General features: G+C 33.8%; 2 protein-coding genes across 3 annotated transcripts in view; one reads left to right on the top strand and one right to left on the bottom strand.

The window, feature by feature from the left end:
* The first annotated feature begins 3746 nt into the window (after positions 1–3746).
* LOC148305035 (6-phosphogluconate dehydrogenase, decarboxylating-like) lies at positions 3747–15911 on the top strand. The gene is made up of 9 exons (XM_088267327.1): positions 3747–3857; positions 5458–5572; positions 6428–6579; positions 9522–9614; positions 10907–11057; positions 12622–12732; positions 13774–13917; positions 14527–14975; positions 15373–15911. Exons 1-9 carry the CDS (start codon positions 3783–3785, stop codon positions 15490–15492), a joined length of 1410 nt encoding a protein of 469 aa, XP_088123453.1. The 5' UTR covers positions 3747–3782; the 3' UTR covers positions 15493–15911.
* A 6602-nt stretch (positions 15912–22513) lies between these two features.
* The window catches only part of LOC148305034 (protein bric-a-brac 1-like), a 293766-nt gene continuing 288665 nt past the window's right edge, over positions 22514–27614 (bottom strand). For both annotated transcript variants that reach the window (XM_088267322.1, XM_088267321.1), the window contains exons 4-5: positions 24789–24946; positions 22514–24035 (exon numbers count right to left, since the gene is read on the bottom strand). In XM_088267322.1, coding sequence (XP_088123448.1) covers positions 23679–24035; positions 24789–24946 — 515 coding nt within the window. In that variant the 3' untranslated portion in view covers positions 22514–23678. The remainder of the gene's footprint in view (positions 24036–24788; positions 24947–27614) is intronic.

The following is a 27614-nucleotide window of genomic DNA, read 5'->3' as shown; positions in this document are numbered from 1 at the left end:
AGTCGTCACTTTACTCGATGGTTAGTTTCAAAGTAAAAACTTATTCCCATCTTATTATAAAATTACACTTCTGTAGTCAAAATGCGTTCTCTCAGACGAATGTGCGTCAAAAGATGTACAAGAGATGTTCGAATGGTGATATTAGTAATAATTGCAAGGCAAGAAAGAGGTGTGCATAATCGATAAAAATAAAAAAGGTGTTGGTTAGGGCACATGAATCGAATAAGTGAAGAAAGAATAGTACAACAAATTGAAAGCCGTCCGGTGAGAAGTCGGGATAATCGGCGGGTATATATGAGGAGATGCATGTATGTGTAAGAGGTGAAAATTATTTGGTGGCGTTCTATTCTCTCTGCCTACCCATGAGGAGAAGTGGCGTGATGGTTAGTTAGTCAGTGTCCAGTTATTTTCACAAATTTACAAATGTGGAATTTTGTAACTGGAATCATATAAGTACTAATTTTGTCTAACTCATTTATTTGAATGACGTGATTGAAATAACTGTTCTGTAAAATACCAAAAAAAAAAAATCTAGTGTCCGATGTCGAAAGAAAATGATATTGATATTTTTAAAGGTGTCACACTTTTCAAAGTTGACATCTCATCCGTAGGGTGAATAATCAAGTGCCCGAATATAAAGGAGAGGATTTTTGATTTTATTTTTTGACATCTCATCAAAGATGAAGAAGAATATGGAAGTCTGGGCATTTACGGGGCAGACGACTGTCATACGGTGGTTTAATTGATCATTTTACATACGTGTAACATTTGCTAATTCTACTCATTATTGTCAACCACACAACTCAAATTCTTGGAAGTTCTTGTGAAAAATAACTAAAATAATTAAAAAATAGTGATAATCTACATCTGTGAACAAGTATTTGGACGTACTGAAAATGTTGCAATAAAGAGAATATTAAAAAGTAATATTAATATTAGTGATATTTATTTAACTTGAGTATTCAGAATGTCAGAAGACAGACTTCCACGTATAGCCCTTCAAGGAAACCCTGAAGGACACAGACCCCCAGGCAGACCTCCAAAAAGGTGGAAAGATAGCTAGGAGTCAATATCCCAAGAGCGACAAGCAGAGGCACAAACAGATTCATAGGATCTACAAAAAGAAAAAGAAGAGGACGATTCTATATTTTTCCGAAAGGGTGGATTGGTTCACACTGCATCGGTGTTATTTTGTTGCTAAATAGGTACTTTTTAGTCAATGATACGTTCTTCGTCATAGGCAGTTGAAGTTTTCTAGGACCTTGTAATAAAAACAAGTCAACTGATAAGTGAACGGCATTCATTTGACCTTAGTTGTTCGCTATTGACAGCCGCTACACAGAACAGTTTGCGTTCAGTAAATCTGTTGCTTACATAGTGCACTTGCATTCAGACCTCACAGCGGTCATAACTGTCAAACATTGACCGGTCGCTAACGTCAATAAGTACTAAATTCATATCAATAAACGGAAACCTGTGATAAAATGGAAGGGTAAGTCTGATTAATTAATCTGAACTTAACACCTAAAGCCCGATGCTCTCAAACAAAACGCGCCCAGCGGTGGTGGGTCTTATCTGACCCAGTACAAAAATCGCCTTTTAGGCGTTTTTCGTCGGGTTTTTGTATTTTATACATTAATTAAAATAGGCTACATAGCAATAGGATAATGTGCCGTAAGTTTTGTCTGAGAATTTTCAAGTTTTTGATAGGATTTAATAACTAACTAGCTACCTTTGCACACAATCTTCGCTTCTTCCACATTCACGCATCTCCTCATTCTTATTATTACAACTCCTGACCTGAGCACTTTCAAGTATTTGAAATACATGATCATGCCAAGTTTTCCTCGGTTTTCCTCTGCTTTCAATACCGACCACGTTTAACCGTTCTTTCTTCATTCGATTCACATCCCCAAACCATTCCAACATACTTTTCTTAATTTTATCGTTAATTCTTAATTGTTATTATTTCCTCTTATCACCATTCGAACATCTATTGTACATTATTTAGACGCACATTCGTCTGAGAAAACGCATTTCAACTGCCGAAATGTATTTTTTCAATTAGATGGGAATACGGTCCGCCTCCGAAGTGTAATCGTCAGCACGCTTGGCTATCGTACAGAACATCCCGGGATCAATTCCCAGGGGAGGGGAGTAAAATAAATATAAGTGATTTTTTCACTGTAATATTTATTCAATATTACCATGGACTTACACCTGAAGCGGAGGGCTGATCACGTTCCCTTCATGTGTTAACGATCAAGATAACACTGCATTTATATGATGCAGTACCCTATGCACCACCAGGTATGGATGAGCGTTTGAAGAATATGAAGATATTGAAGTCTTACATTGAAACGCCTAATAAATTTCTTTAACCATCCTTTTTTCACTCATTCGATTCATATTGAAAGTGTTCAGGTCAGGTGTCGAAATAATCGGTGTATGTGTATGAGACGATGTATGAATGCGAAAGAGGCTGAGGTTTTTTGCAAAGATATATTGGTGTGGAATTCTATTCTCTCTGCTTATCCCTTCGGGTAAGCGGCGTGTCAAACACAATATAAACACATACATAAATTTACCTTATCCAAATTCTCATTCTTGTAGTTTCTGGGCTGGCCACACTCCATTTGTTCCACCCAATTAAAAGTAATGTTTAATTAACTTATGGTTTCAAAACGTGTTATAATTTAATTAAAAAAAAATAAGAGCTTGTTAACCAAATAATTTATTAATTTAGTTACACTAAAACCCATTTTTTACGGTTTTTTAGGACTGAAAAAAAACTTAAATGGATCGAAAATGTAAATGCGAAGTATTGAAAAAAAAAAAATTTGAGTTTTTTTTGCATACGAAAACGTAAATAATATTTTTTATTATTTTGAATTTTTGTTGTAGTTGTAAAAATCGTTGTCGTGAGATTTTTCACATACAAATGCTTAAATTCAGGGAACGTATATATATATTGGGGGGGTTGAAGATCAAATGGACACCGCGTTCATATCATGTATCATGCCTTTGCACCATTAAGTACGGATGATAGTAAGAAATTGAAAGAAAATTTCATTGAGATGGTTTGGACAAGTATAACAAATGAGTGAGGAAAGAACGGTACAGCAAATTTATGATTCGAATGTAGTTACAAAAAGGAGCAGAGGAAAACTTGAGATGTCGAAATAATCGGCGGGTGTGTATGAGGAAGTGCGTGAATGGCGGAAGAGGCGAAGAATGTTTGCAAAGAAAAATGTTTGAGTGGTTTGGCGTTTTATTATCTCTGCCTACCCCTGAAGGGAACTGGCGTGATGGTTAGTTAGTTAGTCAGAAGTTAAAAAAAATGTTTATAGTTCCCTCAGAAAATTTCCCTTGCCTAATATGTACAAGGGTTTATAGCATATTCAGTTTAGTTTAAAATAAAAGTGAGCGTGTATAGTAAATAATTAATGAATAAGGTCCATCCCTAAAAACAAAACGAAAGATAAAATGGATTCAATATCGTATGTCAATCAAGATTTGTCATATAGTTCATTTAATTATTTCTTCTTGTCATATTTTCTAAAAAAAATACAACATTTAATCTGATAGATCTTTATGACTATTGCTTCATAAATTTTTGTCACTGCATACCTTCTTTCCCACATTCTTTTTCCAATTTAAAAAAAAAATCCTATCCGCACCAAATGAGGGACATCTTGGTTAAAAGTAAGAAGATAACAAAAATGGAGATTGCTCTTTTTGTTTTCAGAAAAGCTGATATCGCCTTAATTGGCTTAGCCGTGATGGGGCAAAACCTTATATTAAACATGGATTCAAAAGGATTTGTGGTTTGCGCTTTCAACCGAACTGTCGAGAAGGTAACAAATGATGATTTGAATGCTGTCAATCCGACGTTTAAGTGGCACATATATCATTTTTAGATGTCGAGATATTAAGTACTGGTGTCGACACCAATCAATTTTATAACTTAACCAAACTTCACATTGTTCTTAAATATCTTCTTGATTCACAATTCGTAACATGTCTGGGTTTATTTATCACATTTTTTTTGAAAACCGCAAATTGGGGATTTGCGACATTGGTATAGGATTGATGATGCGTTTTTGTAAGATATAAAATAAATAATATTTTATAAACTTTAGTGACATTAATAAGGCTGAAGTAGTGTTCAAAACATCTGTATTTGAATTAACGAAACTTGTATAGAAGAACATTTTGAGTGTGTCCAAATACTTGTTCACAAAATCTGGATTATCTCCAATTACAGGAGTTATTTTCATACTATAATATAAGAGTTTCTGCTTAATAAAAAGCTTCTTTACATCTCACCAATAGATGTCTTTAGTGAAGTACTAGTGATTCAAGAACAAGGTTTCTAAATTGGTTCATGTATAAAGAACTTCCAAGAAATTGAGTAGTGTGGTTGTCAATAATGGGTAGAATTGGTGAATGTTACACTTGTGTAAAGTGATCACTTAAACCAGCCGATGACGGTCGTCAGCCCCGTAAATGCCCAGACTTCCATATTCTTCTTCATCTTTGATGAGATGTCAAAAAATAATATTGTATAGAAGATTAAATATACATGGGTGGTATTAATCAGACAGAAGTAGTCTTTACAAAATATCCATTTGAATTAGCAATTCTTATGTAGAAGATTTTATATACCTGCACGCTATTTGTTATACTGAAGTAGTATAAATATGAATTTGTATTTATTGTTACTGCAGACAGTTCGTAGAGTTCCATATTGAATTGTTGGGTAATATATCCAAAATAAAACAAGGTTTGTTGGATTGAATTCTACATTTATTTATGTATATGTTAATACGTAACGCGTTTCGTCTTCTTAGGACATTATCAAACAATGCAGTGTTTGATAATGTCCTAAGAAGACGAAACGCGTCACGTATTAACATACATGTATACAACAATGAATTTGTATTACCAATAGTTACTTACGAGATTTTATATTCCAGGGTGATATTTATCAGACTAAAATAGTTTTTAATGAATCAAGTGTTCGGGTACCTACAGTTCTATTTGAAAGAATTTGTAGAATCAGTGAGAAAGGTATGTTGAGATGTTAGTGAGGAAAAAACGGTATAACAAATTTGTGTGACGAACGTATTTAAAAAACGAAGAAAATAAGACCGAGGGACACTTGGCACGATCAGGTATGTCAAATACTTGAAAGCGGCCAGTTAGGAGTTGAAATAATCGGTGCGTATGTATGAGATATGCTTGAATGTGGAAGAGACAGTTATATTTCTTCGTTCTATTGCGAGGAAGCAGCGTGTAGTAGCTAGTTAATTAGTTAGTAAATGTGGCTTTGGCATGGGAAAACCCGGTGAGGATACATTATTGTAATTTTAAATTTGTAATTATGATGAAATCTGAAATGAAGTTTAATTAAATATGTTAACAGTAAATATATAAAAAAACATTTTTTTACAGGTGGAGAATTTTCTACAAAATGAAGCTAAAGGAACAAATATAATTGGTGCTACATCATTGAAAGATATGGTTAGCAAACTGAAATCTCCTAGGAGAGTTATGATTCTGGTGAAAGGTAAATTACGTGAATGTATTGAAGATCACAATTTCTTCATAGAAATTTTTAGTTAGTTTGAAAATGTTTGAAGATGTTGAAAGCTTTTGATTGTAACTGCCATCTATTGATAATTTCATGAAATATTCACATAAAGTACAAAACATAAAATAAGTTACTTTCATTAAAAACTAACTCAACTTTAATCTAATTAAAAAATTAGGCGTCAACACCGTACGCGTGATAAAAGAGAAACGTTTGAAAAAAAAAAGTAAACTGAACTAAAAATCAAGAATAATAGAGGTTTAATGTAAGAGAGAGAGAATGAGAGAGAGAAAGAGGGGGGCATTAAAAAAATAGAAGAAATCATAATTTGCATAAAAAATATTCGATTGATTAATAGTATGTTGTGGTTGATTACTAACAATTTCTTTAGTAATGTGATTATCAATCATGGGTGGAAGGGTGAATGTTACACGCGTGTAAAGTGATCAATTCACCAGCCTATGGCAGGTCAAAACCCCTGTATATACCCAGAATTCCATATTCTCCTTCATCTTTGTTGAGATATCAAAATGTAAAAATAACTCCTACGTGGAGAAACTAACACACACCCAAAATGTTGTGAATAATTGATTACTTTTTGTAATCTCCTTTTGATAAAAACAACTGTATTTTTCGAAATAATTAATGTAATGAAATAAAACTCAATAAGTGGTATTAAACGAGTGTTTAATTAAAAAGTAATCAACATGTCATTCCACAAAGTTATTACCGAATCAATGAATAGTATAATTGTGTATAATTATATATCGCAAGTTAACGTTTTAACAAAGTTTAATCTTCCACATTGTTTTTTTTTTCTTCCTTTTTTAGCTGGCTCAGCTGTTGATGATTTCGTTGAACAGTTGACTCCCATCCTGTCTAAAGGAGACATCATTATAGATGGAGGTAATTCCGAGTATACCGACACTCAACGGAGATATAAGGAGCTTCTAGAAAAAGGGATTCTGTTTGTCGGAGCTGGGGTAAGATTAAATTATTCTTAAAATATATTTGATGCTTTATCAAAAACCACAGGTCAAAGGGTTTGGTGGTGACCTTCGAGATATACATGAGGCGGTGGACTGGCTGACAATACTGGAACCAAGATTTGAATTCCATAAGATGCAACCCATATGGGTGAAGAAGCTGGAGCCACATGAAAAGTAAAGTAAAGAAAAGTTTAAACCATAGATTCTAAAGATCATTGGTATTCTCGGGGATAACAGTTTGTATCTACAAATTGTCCTCAAAAGCAAAACCATAGACATCGAAAGTTACATTGAGTCAGTTGCTGACTTCAAACACGAGGCAAGTCAGTGCTAATGTAGCACTGCTATCGTTTAAATTGTTTTTACGTCAGATTTTTTTTGATATTTGTTAGTTGCCTTAGAGGGGACGATTGAGAGAATAAACGCTAGACGAGGCCCAAGCTGCGAATATCTAAGCGACTTATTTGAAGACATGGGCTGCTCGACGTATGAGGAGCTGAAGAGGGTTTCGGAAAATAAACCAGAATGGTGAAGGAGATGTCATCTTTTGCTGTAGACCAATCCGCAGGATTGAGACCAGAAATAGAGAGTTGCCTTAGAAAATTTTCCTTGCCTGTTATATACGTACCAGGATTTATGGCATATTTCGTTTATATCGATCATTGAAGATCCGTCACACAGGTCATTTATTTGTCTAATTCGTTTTGTTACATTTTCCGAATAAGACACCACTAAATACGATAGATCCTTATGTCCCATTGCGTCATCAATTTTTGTCAACTTATTACCCTTATTTGCACATTCTCTTTCCAATTTGAATCTCTCCCTTTCAAAAATTGGAAATACCCACACCACATGAGGGACATTCTGTGATGACTTAGATCATAACATTCACAAGCAGAATCTTGTCTAATTCTAAAACGGAAGAGGTACTGTCGAAACACTCCATTACCCGTAAAAATTTGAGTCCATGCAAAGTTCTATTTATATTCTCCTTCCTCTTTATGTAGATCCTAAGGATCTGTTTGTGCCTCCGCACTCCCAGCTGTCTTTCCATCTTTTCGGAGGTCTGCCTGGTGGTCTGCGTCCTTCAGGGTTGCCTTGGAGGGTGATACGTGTACAATTATACAATTTATATTGTTTTATTAAAATTCAAACGATTTTGTATACCCTGGAAGAAATTTTGTGCATTTTGCCCTGTTCTGCTTCTAAATATCGACTATTTTACAGCGCTGTCGCGTCAGTGCTGACTTCAATATTCTCTGTGTTTATTTTCAAAGGCAGTCCGCTTCCCTTGCCACCCCCCCCAGCGGTACTGACATTGTCTAAACACTAAAATCAGTAGTTGATTAGTCGCTGACTTGGCTTTGTAGGGTGTTCAACATTGTCGTTTATCTACGGTATCGTTTGTCCACTTCCTTATTCAAATTAGTTTCTTTTTAGGTAAATATATCATACTTCTAACATAAATAATATGTACATGAATTCTTTTAATTGCAGATGAGAAACATTTTCCAATAAATAATTGACTCGTTTCATACTCAGCCATTTTTTAGCATTAGTTTTCCTAATCAGGTTTAAAAACATGCGTTTAGCCATAGTTTTTAGTTAAAAAAACACATCTTTTCTCGACAACCACACTAATCTAATTCAGAAATTATATTCATCTTATCCATGCTACTATCCGGCAACAACTATGGTAGAAATAAAAAGTTATTTTTTTTAAATATTACCTCATTTAAATTTTTCAATACAATTTAATAAAAAAAACATAGTTGATTTTTGACATTTTAAGATACATACATTAAAAGCTAGATCGCCGCATATCTTACATGTGGACTCATTTATGAAGTTATAAATCCTTATTGTATAATGTTATAAATTTACTTAAATTGTTATCTACTCATTTACGACAACAAAGTTTCTATATATTGGATATAGTTAATGTGGTCATACCATATGTGTATTTTATCGTCGCAAATGATTCATTTACCTCTGAGGTTAAAATCAAGGTTATGTAAGAATGTTGAAGATATGCAACCATCAAATGTGGGTCACTTTCAAATAATGCTTGAAGGTTTGTGGAGCAGTCATAAAACACACATGTTTATTTTATATCATTAATTATTACACAAAGTCATATTAATATTCAATGCCATAATATATTATTACTCCTATAAACTGGAAAGCATTTTTGCAAATGATATTATTTTGTAATATTTTCTTAAGTGTTTTTCTGTCAGCCATACATTTTAGGGCGATCGGTTTTTGATTGCTTACCAAAATGATCCGAGTAATATGTGTGCAGTCGAGAGTTTGAAACAACTTTTTTTGTAATTTCGTCAAGTTGGCTATTTTAGCTACATCTATAGTTGCCAAGTTGCAATTCTGAAAATACTAGGTTTTCAGTCATGTGTATGCGAAAAGACATTAATTATGTTCCTACTGGCAATACATATTAATTTGAGAATATATAATAATATGATAATATTACGATAATATGCAGCATGTCTAAAAAAATCACTTTTCATCGACATTTAGCGTGAGAATAAAAGTAAAACTTTAATTTAAAAGTGACATGAAATAAATTTAATTTTGAGAAACGACGTGATGATAGTATAAGTAGTAGTAGTAGTACAATTTTTTTTAAAGATTTTATTTACGAGTAATTTATCAATTTTTATTTTTAAATATTACACCATCAATATACCAAACGTAAAAAAAAACAATATCTGAAACAGTTTTATATCGTTACAAATTCTCTTCGTAAACCTTAAGTTCAGAAATTTTATTTAAATTAAATTTTAAAGACACTTATAACGAATATTAAATTGTGTCGTTATACCATTAAGTATAATGCTGGTATCATGATTTCAGTTTTAATCAAAACACATTAAATAATTAATATTTTTAGATTTGATATTTTCTTCTTAAAGGTAAGCGGCGGGGAAGATGGCGCTCGCTACGGACCTTCTTTGATGCCAGGGGGACATAAAGATGCTTGGATACATATCAAACCAATTTTCCAGGTATAAATTTAACTAACTAACTAAGAGAACCGCCTGTATACTCGCCTTTTCCACATTGATGCATCTCCTCATGCATACCGCCCAATTATTCTTACTCCTGACCTGATCGCTTTCAAGTACTTGACATACGTTTTTTTTCTTATTATAACCCATATCCGCACTTAATGGTGCATAGGGCACTGCATCGAATTGACGCAGTGTTATCTTGATCATTACTTACACGAAGGCAAGGTGATCACTCTTGCGCTTCAGGAACCAGTCCAGGGTAATATTAAGTAAATATTTCAGTGTAAAATCACTAATATTTATTTTGACTTACTTGACACATATACTTGAGTATTACTCGGTTTTCTTCTGCTCCTATTTCCAACTACATTCACCTCACAACTTTGTTTTACTGGCCTTTCCTCACTTATTCTATTCACAAGCCCAAATCATCTCAGCACACCTTTCTTATTTTTATCGATAATGCTTATCTTAGCCTTGCATTCAATCCTCGCAATCACCATTCGAATATATATCATACATCGTTCTGTCGCACATTCGTCTGATAGATCGCATTTCGTCTGCATTCGGTTTACTTCCATCCTTTTTTTGCCATCTTCCTGCTTCACTACCACACATTAGGGTTGGAACCAAACATATATCGCCCACTCCTTTCAAGAACGTCATAAATAAAAAAAAACTTGATTTTTCAGGAGAACGATTTTAAAGTTAAAAAATATAATACGATGCATTAAAAATAAATATCAAGCCACTTATTAATCTTTTTACTGTGCAACAGATCTTTATAGGTCAAACCTGAAGGTTTTTTTCTCCATTTGAAAAATATTTAGGATATTTAAAAAAAATAATTAAACAATACCTTTTCCTGAAAATGCAAAAATAACACTTTCTGCCCTGTACCGGGTAAATATTATGTTGAAAATATGCCTCTTTTGTTGGGATATACAGAACATTTTCTGGGCATTCCAAAAGCATGCACAACTGAAAATGATCGATTTTTGATTTATCACGTTCTTGAAAGGAATGAGCGATATATGGATTATAAACAAATATTCGATTTAAATTTGTACGTTGATTTTTCAGACGCTGATGACATTTTTAGCAGAACAAATTGTAAAACAAACTTTCACGAATTCCATATTCTTCTTCATGTATGCTGTACTATTAATTTAAAAAAATATATTGATTTAGATGACGTCTGAGTGAACTTATAGTCTGTGAAGAAAAATTTGGGCACACTCAAATATTGAGAGTGGAATTATTTATTTTGTTTAATTTATTTTTAGGCAATTTGTGCTAAGTCTGGTAATGAACCATGCTGTGACTGGGTTGGCCAAGATGGCGCCGGTCACTTTGTGAAGATGGTGCATAATGGAATTGAATATGGTGATATGCAATTGATCTGCGAAGCGTATCATCTGATGAAGACTGGTCTTGGTATGTTTAATCTTGTCCGTACACCAATACATAACTGAACATTCTAAAGTATGCCTGAAATATCAATATTTATTTTCAACGATTTTTCCAGTGATACCATATGTTGCATTTTACTGTAATAAACTTGCCCACAAATATTACATTCTATGTGAAATAATTTAGTAAGGATATTAACTAACTAACTAACTTACCATCACGCCACTTCCCCGCAGGGGTAGGCAGAGAGAATAGAACGCCACACCACTCTGTCTTTGCAAACGTTCTTCGCCTCTTCGACGTTCATGCATCTCCTCATACATACCCGCCGATTGTTACGACTCCTATCCTGACCACTTTCAAGTATTTGGCAAACCTGATCATGCCATGTTTTTCTCGGTCTTCCTTGGCTCTTTTTCCCACTTACATTCACCTCATAAATTTGTTTTACCGTTCTTTCCTCACTCATTCGTTCTACATGTAAGGATATTACAATTAACATTTAAAATTTAAACTAAAGAGTCTCTGATAAATAAAGCTTACTCAAATCAATAGATACTGAGGTGAGAATATATAGATATGCATATGTATGAGTTGCGAAAATTCCGGAAGTGTGGTTGTCAATCATGGGTAGAATAGTGAATGTTACATGTATTTGAAGCGATCACTTAAACACAGCAAACACAAAAATGTAATTTTAAGGTTTTTTTGATGACATCCAAAATTAATTAATAAATAAAGCAATTATTCATATCACAGCAAATTTTCTATCAGTATTATTTGAATGTGCAAAGGCAAATAGCCGCAAGTTAAAAACAGTAGTTTCGAGATACACGCGTTTAAAGTTAAAGTAAAATTATGCTTTTTGCCAACACATGTATCAAATTAATACAGTTTTGCGGGTATTTGGATGATGAATATCTCGGTAAAGGAAATAGAAGGAGAAAAATCTGTGATTGCATATGATAGAGGCCAGTTATAAGAATGCTTTGAGCCGTGTTACGCCAAACAGCCGCAACTTGAGTTACGGCTAATTGACTTAACACATTAGTATTAGGGGAATTCCCGAACTGCGCTTGTCGGACAAATAACAAAGTTTGTGATTAATATTTATTTATTTGTGTTTCAATAGCGAATCGTTTGCGATTTTATCCTTCCGCGACCTTCTTTTAACTGAGTCTAAATATTTTGACTAATTAATCATTGTAAATAATAATACAATATACATGTTCTTTTGTAAATAATTCTAAACATCCCAAATTTATCACTGATTGTATTAAATTTTTTACTAAACTTCGCACTCGAATCTGCGTTTGTGTTTTTAATATTGTTTTATATTACAAACCGTAAGTATATGGTAAATATTTAAACATGAATGTATTTGACTCTTTATCCTTGTCTCTAAATTATATATTTCTTCTCTCTCATGTAACGAAATATGTTTCATACATTTGATGCGTCCTTCATATTTCACTTTCAATTCTCGTTTAACTGTCGATTATCGAATCACCGACTAAAAAAAATCACTTCAAAACCCAAGTTCAGTCAATATTTTTTTCCAATGCTTTTTTTGTTTCCTTTTTTATAGGAATGACTCAAGATGAGATGGCCGATGTTTTAGAATGCTGGAATAAAGGAGAACTGGATTCTTTTCTGATTGATATCACTAAAGACATATTACGTTATAAGGATACTGATGGTAACAATTTAAATATGACTATAAGACATTAAATATATATTTTTTTATATGAAAGAATATGGTATGGAGAGTAGAAAGAATGAACAACTCAGTGTTGCCTTTTTTTTAAAACTTTCATCTACATAATGAGAACACAACTATTTTTCATTTAAAGGTAGCAAATAAAAAAAACTGCATTTCCCCGTTCGTATATTTATCATCCCTTGCAATAAGCGATCATTTTGTTTTTTTTCTGGATAGGTTTCTACATCAGAATTCATTTATATTTTTCATGGAAATTTACTCATAATTATTCCATGACAGTAAATATACGTATAAAGGAAATATTTTCTACAATTACATACGAGTAATTCAAAGATTTTGTTGAGCTAACGATCCAATATCCTAATCAATCGTTTGCGGATCGAATCATCGTGCAGAGTATGTTTATGCAATTATTCATTGGAAGTCCTTCTATTGTAATTCAGGGGTACATCTCTTAGTTTTGGCAGCAACTGCTGGCCTATGGACCACCTGGGCTGCTGAAACTTGCTGCCTTGTAAAAGATGCAAGCCTTATTAAGGCACTTGGGAGGCATTCAGTACGCACGCATTTTTTTTTGCACAGTGATAAAGTCGAGAATAGGCTGTAATGTCTGGATTTCTTTATTATCGTTTCATGAAATTGCTTACTCCCCTGTCAAGATGAAATATATTCAACCTTTTTGAGTAGTGTGGTTGTCAATAATGGGTAGAATTGGTGAATGTTACACGTGTGTAAAGTGATCACTTAAACCAGCCTATGACGGTCGTCAGCCCCGTAAATGCCCAGACTTTCAAATTCTTCTTCATCTTTGATGAGATGTCAAAAAACAATAAAGTACGTATCCAAAATATGGTGGATCCATAATATAACAACATTATATTATTGTATGGAGCTAAAACATGGACCATTAACTATTCGGAACTATAGAGAGTACATAGAAGTGGTGCTGGAAAACGATGCGTGTATTGTGAACTTACTTTCTATAACACCACATGAACTATTTTATTTGGTTTACAGGTAAATACTTGTTGGAAAAAATTCGTGATTCTGCTGGGCAAAAAGGCACAGGAAAATGGACGGCTATTTCTGCTCTAGAATACGGCACACCGGTTACCCTTATAGGAGAAGCTGTTTTCGCTCGGTGCTTGAGTTCTCTAAAAGGTTAAATAAATCAAATTTATCAAATTCAACGGAATGTCGAATCACAAGGATAATCAAATTCCCAACATGTTGAGTGTATCCAAATACTTGTTCACAAATCGAGGAGTAAGATATGAATGAAATAGTTGTACTATGCAGATTTTAATTTTAAAACTAAAACTTTTTTACATCATTTATTGATTCGGCAGTTACTTTGTATTAATATCTATCCCTTTTCAATTTAAGTTTTACTAAATACCACTATTTCTTAAAATGTATTGTGACATGTTGCGATGCATTCTACATCATTTTCAAATACCAAATATGTGAAGCTAAGTCTAAAGTGTTGTGTTCTTGAGATGTTGACTGCACCGAAATACGTGCCCCATAGATTTTAAGAAAGAGTGTAATTTAGCAAGTAAAAATTTAATTGAAAACTAAATTTTAACATTTCATATAAATATTTTAAACATATGCCACCCACATAGTCAACAAATATTGTATTTTTGAAATAATCACTTCACCCCAAGCGTGGGGCCACACGCTATCTGACTTGGTATTTCATAGCCTCACGGTCAGGGCAGTACGCACGGAGAGGTTCAAGAAAATATAATTGTATTTTTTTTCTAGAGGAGAGGGTCACTGCTTCCAAAAAACTGTCCAGCCTGCCAACAGGCAAGTTTCAAGGTGACAAAAAAGAGTTTTTGGAAAAAATAAGGAAGGCCCTATACGCCAGCAAGATTGTGTCGTACGCTCAGGGCTTCATGCTCTTGAGAGAGGCTGCAAAGTCCTTCAAGTGGGATCTGAACTATGGAGGAATCGCTCTGATGTGGAGGGGAGGGTGCATCATCCGGAGTGTATTCCTCGGGAATATCAAGGATGCCTACTCCCGCAACCCTCATCTATCCAACTTGCTCCTGGACGACTTTTTCTCCAAGGCTATCCTGAATTGCCAGCAAGCTTGGAGAGAAGTCGTGTCCCAGGCAGTCTTGCTGGGGGTACCTGTCCCGGCATTTAGCTCCGCTCTGTCGTTCTATGACGGATACCGTTCTGCTGTGCTGCCAGCCAATCTTCTGCAGGTTTGTCAATGCGTGTGCATAAACATTCTAAATTGCCATAACTGGTGCTCAGTATACGAATTCTCAGTTTGTTTTTAATAGGGTTTGAAAAAGATTGTTAGCATGAATACGTTGAGTCGAAGATCCTTCCCGCTGATATTTGTACCGGAACCGCACTTTATAGGTCCAAGAGCCGCATGGGGCTCCCGAGCCACTTTCAAATGCATAGTACATATATTGGAGCGTTGGTGCTCCAGGGATAGCTGGAGAAGAATCATTGCTTCGACAAGGGTCACAACCCTACTCATTACTATGATGAGTAAGACGAAGAACAATATTCTTTACCGCGGTGGTCGGATTCTGTTGACACATAAACAGTGATAATTATTTATTATATTTATCTTTATTTTGGTTACAGGCACAAAGAGATTTCTTCGGAGCACACACGTACGAACTGCTTGGTATGGAAGGGAAGTTTGTACACACCAACTGGACAGGACACGGAGGAGATGTTTCAGCCTCTACTTATAATAACTAAGATGATATATGTTATTCTTTACAGCAATATCTCGGTATCCATAAATTATGTCAAATATCCTAAATATGTAAATTTTCGAACTCAGTTCAGATGCTTATTTTAACTTTGAATCATAAAGAAGTGCTTTTTTTGAAAATTTTATAAAATAATAAGAAATTAAATGAAAAATTATTTCATTTATTAATTCGGCAGTAACTTTGTGGTAAATAAATTCACTTTAAATTTTAATTTCGCTAAGTAAATACCAATATTTCTTAAAATGTAGTGTGACACGTGTTTTGATGCGTTCCGCATAATTTTTAAACAGCGTATGAAGAAATTTAAAATATAAGTTTAAAATTATTTCCTTAGGTATGGTAAATTGAAATTTCTCGGTATAAATTACATATTTCGATGAGAAATAACGATCAATTGTTCATTTTGAACTTATTGAAACTGTGAACAATTTAAAAATATATATTTCATGTTAAATCTTGATTGATATTTTAAAAAGATTTTCATTTTTTTTTGCTATTATATATTGCTTAACATATATCATTACTGATGACTTTTAAAAGATGCTTAAAATTATTATTATGGTATATCATAGGGTGTAATACACATGTTTTTAATATTTTTATTTTATTTATTATTTTCTTGTCGGTATTTGGTTTGTTATAAAACATACATTGTACAAAAAAAGTTCAAAAGATATGATAATGATACTTTTCAATAAATTCATATTTTTTAAACTCTTTATCTTGGTTAAATGTCTAAAGACATAAATTTTCTACCCTACTTAAATGAATTTTTTTGAAGTAATGTATGTTTCTAAATATTTATTACCATGTTAATTTTTTGTTCCTCTGTTTTAATATAAATATATGTTTTTTATTGATAAATATTGAAATGTGTTTTATTTTAATGAAATGTATCCAATTATTTTTTGACATCTCATCAAAGATGAAGAAAAATATTGAAGTCTGGGCATTTACGGGGCTGACGACCGTCATAGGCTGGTTCAAGTGATCACTTTACACACGTGTAACATTCATCAATTCTACCCATTATTGACAACCACACTACTGAAATTCTTTGAAGTTCTATATATGGTATATGAACCAATTTAGAAACCTTGTTCTTGAATCACTAGAACTTCACTAGAGACATCTATAGGTGAGATGTAAAGAAGCTTTTTACTAAGCAGAAACTCTTATATTAGTATGTGAGGTCCGAATCCTGGATTATGATCACGTACATGAAAAACGCCAGAAAATATAATTTTCATTTTTATTTTAAAAAATTGAAAATATTTATGAACAAGTATTTGGACACACTCAAAATGTTGTAAATGTATCCAATACTCATTAATTATACTAGTTTTCAATTTACACAAGCTAGTATGAGTGTGAAACCTCGAATAGCATAGCCATTTTTGCTATTTTCCGTTTCTTCTCCTACAGTACCTTCTATTACTCTTCATATTTTTTTACATGAAAGAGTAATGTCCATCACCCTGAGCTCCTTCACTTACGTCATCTAGATTCAAGGAATATTTTTAAAAGTCTTGGCTCATCCACCTTTAAATTATGTAATTTTAATATTATTACTCCACAAATGTCAATTGGTGTCCAACGCTGTATGCAGAAAAATACCTACGGGAAAAGGGTTCAAGTATTTGAACGCTCTCTTTGTTGCAGCCTATTGGTTCATGCTACCTTTTTACTCGTTAAAAATTTCCAATCCAACATTCGAAGCTGCTCGTTGGATATCAAATATTTGAAATTGTAAAAATAAACATATTAACGATTATTTTAACAAATATTTTTTTTGTGGAGTGGAATGAAGACATAGTGAATTTTTTATTATAAGTAATACTTAAAATAAATTTGGATATAGTTTTTGTTATATTATTATTGTAAGTCATCTGTTATAGATGTAAAAAATTATAAATATTTCCAGCTACCAATAATCCTCACAGGCAGGTAAAACTATTGCATTTAGCGAGGGCTGCTAGCTAAGCTGCCATGTTTGCATTGTTATAGCAACTAGTTAAAGGATGCAATCACGGACAAAATTTAATCACATGCCACAGTATTTTATTTCATGTCATTTTATTTTATTTTACCTGGAAATGTTACAGATCAGTTACATAGATTTGCGTTAACGAGTCCACAAAACATATATTTGTATCATTCCAGTTACAAAATTTTACATTTGTAATTTAACATAAATACCTGGAAGAGTGACTGGAGGCAGGAAAAGGGGAAAAGGGTAAAAGGGAAAGTTCAAGTGGATGTCGAGTAGAACCTTTTTTTCTACCTGAGGGAAGCGCCAAGATGCCAGTTGTCATAGTGAGTCGACTGGGAACTCTAAAGCTTATAAACTTATACGTTCCAGCAATATTGGCACATCAATACACAAATTTAACAATTTATAATAGATCACATCTGCTGATCTGATGTATATTACCATGTAATTGTATAAGTTAGGTAATTTGTAATCCTCTTGTGTGTTATATTAAAATTGTGGGGAAATGCATGTACTAAGTTACATGTCTGCTTGTAGGATGTAATTAAATAAAAACGCATCTTGTTTACCTATTACATCATTTATTCAATCAATACAACACTTTGACATTGATTAGCGAACATATATCATAATTAAATGAGACAAATATATCAACTATACGATTAGGTCATCCAAACATTAACATTTCATTATCCAGTTATAAAGAATACAGTAAAATGCTACGCGGTCATTCATTGAACGATGGTTACTATTTCAAAATTACATATTAACAACTAGTAGCTTCTGGATAGTTTCCTTCGCAGGCAATCCAGAAATTAACTCTAGAGAATTTAGTAGGTACTTTAAATGGAAAATTAATTATTATAAATCTGAGAGTTTATATTGACAAAATCATTGTGATACAAATATGGAGAGTAAATAAAATTATATGTTTTGACATCTTAAGTTAAATTCTGAAAGATTATCCTTACTTTATTGACCTTCATAGATAATACAGTGGAAATATACTCTTATGTTCCCTGGAGTGAAGACCTTTAAAATGCTATTTAAGTCTAAAAACAATGAAAAGCAACACCTACATTAAGGTCTTTTTTGACAATTTTGAATATTTTAACATCCACATTTTATCTACTTTTTGCTTGTAATGAGAGATACACGAATATAGCAATCTCTTATCCCAAGGAAAACAAATTTCTTTGATGGTTTTGTTTATTTTCCAAACATCTGAGACCACTTCAGATATGTTACATATACATATGTGTAACTGATTACGAATATCATGAAAGGAAGGAAAATGTCGACAATAATAATTGAACATTTATTGCCACAGAAGCACATCTATTTTTGCGGAAAGTACAGTGATTACATAGTATACATATGAGTCCGTCAGCATCGAGGCTGGTATAACTCGTCAACAACATATATCTGCTTCTAGGAAAACCTTCAATTCCTATATATTTACGAGTAGGACATACATGGCGATTATGTTAATGATAATAATTCTAAGGTTTGATTTCATATACAGAATATTGACATCTAAATAGGAATGTGCCCAGATATACACAGGGTAAGGATGGTGAAACACATCGAGTACTCTATTATAATTTCACAAGGGCACAATACCTCACCATAACCTAAACTCATTTCTCCGTATGCTTTCTAACTCCGAACATTTCGCTACTCTTCCAAAAATAAATATCTCAAAGTCCCCCAGTTTGTAGATGGGCCGTTTTATTTTAAACTATATAAAAGAAAGGTAAATTTGTTTTATTTTTGGTCAAAGCAGCATTTAAATTTGTTATAAAACAATATACATAATTTTTGGTATATAATTTCCTCAGAAATAACGGAATATGAAAAATATTAATTTCAGTACTTTGTGTACTAATAAAAATTTTAGCCTTTCAGGGTATTACCATTTTTTTCCAAATAGATTTCTTAACAATACATATAATAGATTTATTCTTTTATTTAGTCTAAATTCAATTTACAATTTTTTGATGACAATGTGAAGGACATCTCGTGGCTGTGTCTAGCTTAACGTCATAATTTCGAGTCCTGCGGGACGAGATCGGCCAGCTCCACTGGCTGTCTCGGTTGAATCCTTTACCAAAGCTGTGATATGGCTACTTGATGTTAAATTTTATTTATAAACATTGTGGTCAAATTATGGAAGGCACTTACTAGTGTTTTTTTTTTTAAATTTTGAACACATTAAGTCTAGACTTAAACATACAACATCGCATCACTTTATTTCTCAAACAATTTTCCAAAAAGTCTTAATAAGCCAAAATTTAATTAATCAACAAATATAATAATTTGGAATTGTTCTCAAATATCTACGATCCGCCGAATATATGCAACCCCATCTGATATTAACGTCGTAAAATTATATATTTTTTTTAAGGACCAGGTTCCATTTCAAACTTACATCAAACCAGTTGACTTTTTCCATTCCTGAAGCAGTCTAAAGAAGCCTACATTCATTAGTGAATTAATATTATGAAATCAATGTTATGTACGAGTCCACCTTTATCTAAAATATATTTTAAAATATTAGTTTTTAATTACATTTTTCAACTGACTTGAAATTTCCCTTAATTTTATTTTTTTTGCAAATAAGATATTCCCTCAGAGTATGTTTTTTTCTAAGATGATATGTGTTTTTTTCTGTCCATTTTTCCCAAAATAAATCACCTTTTAAATGCATAAAGGACAAATAAGTAAGGACAAATAAAAAAAATTGGTACATTATGAATTTATTTTAATATTGGGAATGGAAAACCGAGCAAAAATACTTCAATTGTTTACGTAAATAAATAAATTTTTCTTTTGTATTCTTGAGTAGGGGAAAATCTAATGGCTTAAGCACGAGATAAAATCAACGGAAGATCGCTTCAAAGTTTACTTCAAGAAAGAGAACATAACAGACTGCTACTTCAAGGCCACTTCAATTTCTCACGTTTCCTTCATAAACAAAATACATATCACCTTAAACTGTCAACACTTTTTTCCAATCCATAAATTTGGCATACCCTTCTTGGCAGGAAGGCAATTTAGTAAATTTAGTATTAAATAATGGTTAATTGTATATTTAAATTTTGTACATTATACCATAGCCTTACTATACTAAATGAATCACAAAAATAAGTTCATTTTTAAAAAGATGTGTTGTAATAAACTACTGTCACCTACACTTCTACGAAAGTCTTGTGCCTGATTAGGATGTTAACCGTTCTCTACACGTCACTTGGAGCCACATTCTACATCCCTTGGACTACTATCTGGTAATAATACAATATTGTACTTCCTCAGTGGTGATAGAACACTAGTAATAGTACAGTCGTTCTAATCCACTTCGTCAGAAGTAATAGTATGTATGTCAGTCAGTGTCAGTAATAGTACGGCCTTTCATGGCTACTTCCTCAGTGGTAAGAACATCAATAATACTACAATAGTCAAAAACCACTTCGTCAGAAGTAATAGTATGTATGTATGTCAGTTATAGTACGGTCTTTCAAAGCTACTTCCTCAGTGGTAAAAGAACATCAGTAATAGTATGATAGTTCGAAACCACTTCGTCAGAAGTAATAGTTTGTCAGTCATAGTAAGGTCAATCATAGTGATAGTAATAGTACATCACTAATAGTACGGGTCCTTGCTAGTCTAGCCTAATAGTAGGTGAGTGATAGCAGTCCAAGGGCCAATTCAGTAGACTTGACTTTTCTCCCATTGAGACATGATAGAAGAGACATGCTCCTGTATAATGAAGGTCATTGTGCCATTGTACCTACAAATACAGAGATATACTATCATTTATTTCACATTTATTATACATTTGGCAAATTTCTAATAACTACTGAGAAATTAATAAATAGTTTCAGATTACTTTCTTAATCAACTAATCAAATAAAACAATTGCAAATTATATAAACCTAAAAAATGATCTAAGCTAATTAAAAAAAAATCATTGCCTTAGCTAAATTAGGATTAACTATATTTGAACAAATATTTCATGACTATTGTGCTCGGCTCGGCGAAGAATACAGAAAATGTAGTAAAAAATCACTTTTTCCAATTTATTGAAAAGCGTTTGTTTTTACTAATCGATGTCACATAAATCTTAGCTTTTTTTTTTGAGTTTCAGTGATTTTAAGTAGTTTTCCCACATTTTGTATTGATTCTGTATTCTTAGCTCCAAAGCAGAAGCGCAATCGATAATATTATTCAGTATCAATAGCTCCTAACATAAAAAATACAATAGAGATTAATATTACATAATATGTACTTAAATATAAAAAGAAAATCCAATATAAATAGCAATGAAGAATGTACCGAGTTTATGGAACCTGTACACTCTGTTGTACAGATTGACTTCAAACATTCATTATTGCACATAAAAAATGACATTAGATTTGAAAATCAACTAGAAGGGAGGCGAGAATCTCATTGGTTTGAAGATTGTGTATATTTTTGATACTCATCCAATATGCCCTCCTTATTGTGCTGTGCGCCTAAGTCCGTCCGACGGCTTGTCGATATGGCTCGCTTTGAGGCTAACCACATCATGATGAAGTTCTGACCATCACCGGATATGACAGAGTTTATAATCTCACATCGCAAACAGTTAATTAGTTCAGTGAATCTGTAAACACACTATGACTGATTTATCAGCAATGTAAATATTTTGCAGTAAACACAGAGCTAATACGAATAAGCAATCTTATTTTATATTATTCATAATGTGGATAACTATTTAATATACACATTTATATTTCAACGATAATAATTATTATAGACATAGATAGATTAATATTACGTACTCATAGTGGCACACATATAACCACATAGACACACAACACTTGAACAATTAACACACATATCTTATTTAGTATGCAAGTCATTATGGACTTGTCAAAATGGAATTCGGAAAATAATATTTCTACCAAACATAAAGATTTCCACGACCTAGAAGGTGTGATTAGCAAAAATAAATTAGGAACCCAGAATGAATGAAGTGATACGTCTTTCAACAGTACGTAATTTATTCGGAAGATAATGAAATGCAAAGTGGCGTTTACAAGGGGTTGTATACCTGTAGATAATTCATTTAACACTAATATAATAATTCATAAAAACACTATAGTTATTATAATAGGTGGATAAGATAATAGTCAAATTATATAAAATAAACAAATTATTCAATAACAAAATTTAACTTCATCACGATTACTGTACTGAAACAAAACGAAGGACTTAAAGACGTAAAGGATATGAACTAAGTAAACGAAAAGGTGTACGAAATTAACGTAACGTAATAAAGGAATTTGAAAACATGCTTTAAAATACATAGACTGCAATTTGAAGAACTATCTTTAATACAATAAATAATCAATGAAAGATGCATCATGTTTAAATTTGCAATATGTCTCCTACATAATTATACTTTATTCATTATATCATAATTAATATTCATTAGAGTAGTTTACTATGGAAACTAATGTATACCCAACAGTCTTTTTTTTTAAACTGGCCGAAAGTTACAATTTTGATTTACATGGATGATAAATTGTATAACTTACTTCATAGTGGAACTATTTGCTACAACGACTCGATTTGATCAACTGTCTGAGAAGAAGAATGACTAATGACCGAAGCTGTTCACTTTGCAGAGTCGGGCCAGGGAGTTGGCGTTGGGCGCTGGCGAGCGCCGCGGACGAGCGCCGCGGGCGAGTGCCGCGGGCGAGTCGCTCGCACTCGCGTCTTATCGGTCGCTCTTAGCGGCAGTAAACTATACGGAACAACAGGCGTAACTTTGCTTCATGAATCGCAAAATTAATTATCTAACCATTTAATACATTGACGGATTATCATAGACACACTTATCCAAGGGTAATGTAAAGAACACCGCTACATAGGCGCAAAATTATGTGTTAAACAGTTAACATCAATATCAATAATTTTTATAATAAATCGTTACAATTTACGGTCAGCTGTAAATGGTAACGAATATTTTGACCATTTTTTGATTCTCAAAATGAAGCAGCTGCAAGTGTTTGTGATCGTTTCATATTCGTCGTGGCTTTCGTCATCGAGTACGCCGACAAAGCGCGATGGAAGCATTTCCTTCGGGCAGACTCAAACGACGGCCAACAAATAGCGGCAGGATGGCTAGTTTACATCCGCTGCTCAGCCATGGGCTCGATCTTGACGTCGGGGTCGGGCATGACGCGGGGGCTGCAGACGAGCTGGTCGAGCTCCTCGCGGAAGTAGCTGTCGGGGCGCGGCGGCGTGACGAAGGGGCGGAAGCGGTCCCCGTTGGGCGGCGGCAGCGGCAGCGGCAGCTGCATGGGCAGCGCCAGCGGCTCTAGGGCGTGGCTGGGCGTGGGCGGCGAGCGCAGCGGGTGCGGCGAGGCTGCGGTCGAGATGCCGGGCGAGGACAGCGGCCGGCGGCACAGCGTGCCGGCCGCGGTTCCGGGCGAGATGCCGCCCCCGTCGCTTCCGTTGCCGTAGCTCTGCATAGCCATGGCGACCTGGAATCAGGCGCCACATAACTTAGTCGTCGTCTTCTACATTTATTCTACCAACTTTCCTAAACGAGACGAATGCGCAATAACGACAATAATTAATAAGTGGAGGTTTTATTTCTTTACAGTCTTCCAGGACCAGACTTTTTGTTGCATGGAGCACATCATGCTCTCACACTTACCCTGGTTCGCAGACAAAACTCATGAGGTACCACGTTAAAGGAGTTTCTCCAGGAGATTTGTACACGTGTAAGGTTGGTGGCCAAAAAGCTTGCAGAGAAAATAATATTTTTTACTTGATTTTCTGTGCCCAAGTGTTTGAGAAAACGCGCTAAGAGTGTCAGAAATGAAGGCTCAAAGGAGCATATCTAGCAAGAGTCTACAAGATAGAATAAGGAACACCAGGTTAAGAGAAATATACAAGATCGAAAATGTCGTTAGGTGGGAAAAAAAAAAAACAAAAAAGACAATACACATGACAGGAGAATGGAACCATCCAGACTTTCCCATATCGCACTGCACGGCCGACACCACAGTAGACGACTTACTGATAGACCACCAAAAAGATGGACTGATAGCTGGGAATCGACATTGCAGGAGGCTTATCCCTCTGAAAAACAAGTCACAAGGCCTATACTAAGAAGAAGTATAATAATAAACGTTCGAGTGCGCTATTAACATGTATCTGTGACAACTACTTGAGCGCTTACCATTGCGCACTTGAACGATTTCTGTAAAAATAAGCACATTTATACTTACTGTGATTGGTGGATAAGCTGGAAGAGGTTCTTCCTTGATGTGATGGGCGCTGTGAGAATCACGGAACACAACGGCCCTGATGACTCCCCTGATGTGCTCTACCGGCCAAACTCCGAGCAGGATGCGCTGAGGGCGACCACGCCCCTTCGGTCTCAATTCTGCAATGTCACATATGACCACATGAGCAAAGCGGAAACAAAGTATGTACGAGGGTCGATTGATAACTTTGCACCCCACAGAAAAATACATATCGTGGTGATTCGATATTCGGAAATTGTAAAATAATTGAGATTGAAATTTCTCGTTATTTCGAAAATATTGAACAAATAAAAAATTATCTCATTATCTTTAACTACTAATATCTGTATTACCAATTGATGTATCAATCAATAAGGGTGTAAATATTAAATAATAAAAAAACAGTATTTTTATACAAATTTTATATTCAAATTTTAAATTTGAAATTCGTCTTTTTATTTTAAGAGATTGTAAAAATTTTGTTGAAGTCTATCCAATCATATGTAATAGTCCTTTGTGAACAGATTTTAACGGCATCGGCAAAGTGTTGCAGCCAGCCCTCGCTGTGGAAGACCATTGACTACAGTAGTTTAAGAAAACGTCGAACCAGTCAAGATTTGATTTCCAATTCCACCAAATTATATTGAGGGAGAGCCAACACCAAATTATATAGGTCCCAAAGACTTCGCACGAATGAGTGGAATTTTTATAAATTTCCAAATTACATCTGTCTAAATATTGTGTTCAATAGTTTCTGAGGCTTGAAGGAAACTGCTCTCATTTGTAATGGAGTTATCGTGGTGGACTACTTAACTGTCTGTGAAGTTCATTAATTGATTCGGGAGACACTTTGTGTCAGTTTTTAACATAAATTTTACTTGGCAAATACCACTCTTTCTTAAAATGTATTGTAACACGTTTTTTTTTACATTTTGCATAATTTTCAAACACCGTGTGAGAAGCTAATTCTAAATTTTAGATTTGTGTCCTTGGAACGTTGAATGAAAAAGAAGGGTGGGAACTGTTTTATTTATTTTTATATATTTAATTTCCATTCGCCAGGAACTAAGCTTGGATGGCTTGTCTCTGGCCAATATCTGTACCCGACGGATTCTCCAGTTCTTTGGACACGTTGCGCGTGGCAACGAGGATAGCCTGGAACGACTAGTTGTGATCGGTAGCCTGGAGGGAAAGAGAGGGAGAGGAAGATCCCCCACACGATGGACCGATCAAATTAAGGCAGCAGCAGGCACCTCAGTGGTTGGAGCGCTACGTGCAGCTCAGTCAAGGGATAACTGGAGAAGAGTCATTGCTTCTGCAAGGGTCACAACCCTCAGCAATGAGGATTAAGACGGAGAAGAAAGAAGAGTTATTTTAAAAAAAAATATTCAAAAAAATCATCCACGAAATGAACCCAACGGTTATAAACCAAGAATTTTATGGAATGTTGTAGTAAAAGTAGACGAATATAGGCGTGTATTTTTTTTTTACTAAAATCATTCTCTTCTTATCCGATACTTGGAATAAAAATGTAAATACAAAAATAAAATAAAGAAATAATAAATAAAAATACTTTATACGATCAAAAATAATAGATGAGAATATTTTATTATCAGTATTTGAAACAACATTGTGATTGTTTCATTTTAGAGCTTGCTCGTATATTATTGCCAGACTTCTATCTCTCACTAAGTTTATAAAATCATGAAGGTACATCGTTTATGAACTTTTGAATTCTTAAAAAAGTGCGATGATGGTCTTTGATCATCAAAATGAAATTAGAAGTGAACGTAAGATTAAAAGATTAACTCGACATCTCTCATCTCAGACTTGGATCGATATGGTCAGCAACTCAAATGTTCTCCAAAAAGCAAGAGCAGGGAGACAGTTGTTGACTGATCAAGGTCTGAAAGGTGTCCTATCTGGGGTGTGTGCTAAGAGGAGAGAAGTACTAGCTGTTGCACCTAATCATAAAAGGTAAAATAGAGGGTCGACAAGGTGTGGGCAGAAGACAAATGTCCTGGCTCCGGAATATACAAGATTGGACGATGAAAGTGGTCTTATATAAGTGTATTTTGTATATTAAAAGCATTGTTACCTTGGTAATAAAACACTCCCCTTATCTTTCATCGTTCACTTTGTGTAAACCGCTTTAAAAAACACTCCTTCGTGACTACCGGTTTCGGAATAATCATTCCATCAGCAGGTCAAATGTAGATTAAAATAAAATTGTTCTTACATTTGTACACAAATAAAATTTTGTAAGAGAGAAAGAAGACAAATGAATCTCAATGGAAATATTTAAAGATATACATAAAACCGGGCTTTGTTTAGGTTATCTAAAAAAAATAGAAATAAGTAAAGCAATAAATAAAGACTTACCCGCAATTAATAACCAATTAGATTTAACTACAAGTAAATAACAGTTTATAAGTTTTAACTAACAATAAAAAAATATTAAGGGATACCAGAAACACCCAAATATTTTCTAATATCCTTACTGTCATATTGGTTTTGTAGTATTTTTAGTGGTATATTTTCTGGGTAAACCCAAGTTTACTTTATTCTTTGCAACAAACAACCATAGCATAATCATGTCAATAACCTCCGAATGAATTTATAGAATTCTAAAGAACGAGAAATGATACAAAACAATATTGATTCGCGGTACTCTCTCAACTAAGTACTAAGCGGAAAAGAAAATATTATTAAATAGAGCGGTCTTGGAAAACATTTCCGTGCAACGTATCGTCGTAAAAAAACATTTTGAGGCTTAAATAATAAAAATTAATTTGAATAATTTATATA

This window comes from Brachycentrus maculatus, unplaced genomic scaffold (assembly GCF_059751285.1).
Source record: "Brachycentrus maculatus isolate JH-2025_06_01 unplaced genomic scaffold, ASM5975128v1 h1tg000292l, whole genome shotgun sequence".
NCBI classification, from domain to species: domain Eukaryota; kingdom Metazoa; phylum Arthropoda; class Insecta; order Trichoptera; family Brachycentridae; genus Brachycentrus; species Brachycentrus maculatus.
Note: the sequence above shows the minus strand (reverse complement) of the source record. Positions and strands in the feature narration are given on the sequence as shown.

Coding starts and splice junctions, on each gene's coding strand:
- LOC148305035 (XM_088267327.1), top strand. CDS start 3,783: ATGGGGCAAAACCTTATATTAAACATGGATTCAAAAGGATTTGTGGTT. Junction 13,918..14,526: donor GTGCTTGAGTTCTCTAAAAG/GTTAAATAAATC, acceptor TTTTTTTTCTAG/AGGAGAGGGTCACTGCTTCC. Junction 14,976..15,372: donor TGCCAGCCAATCTTCTGCAG/GTTTGTCAATGC, acceptor TTTTGGTTACAG/GCACAAAGAGATTTCTTCGG.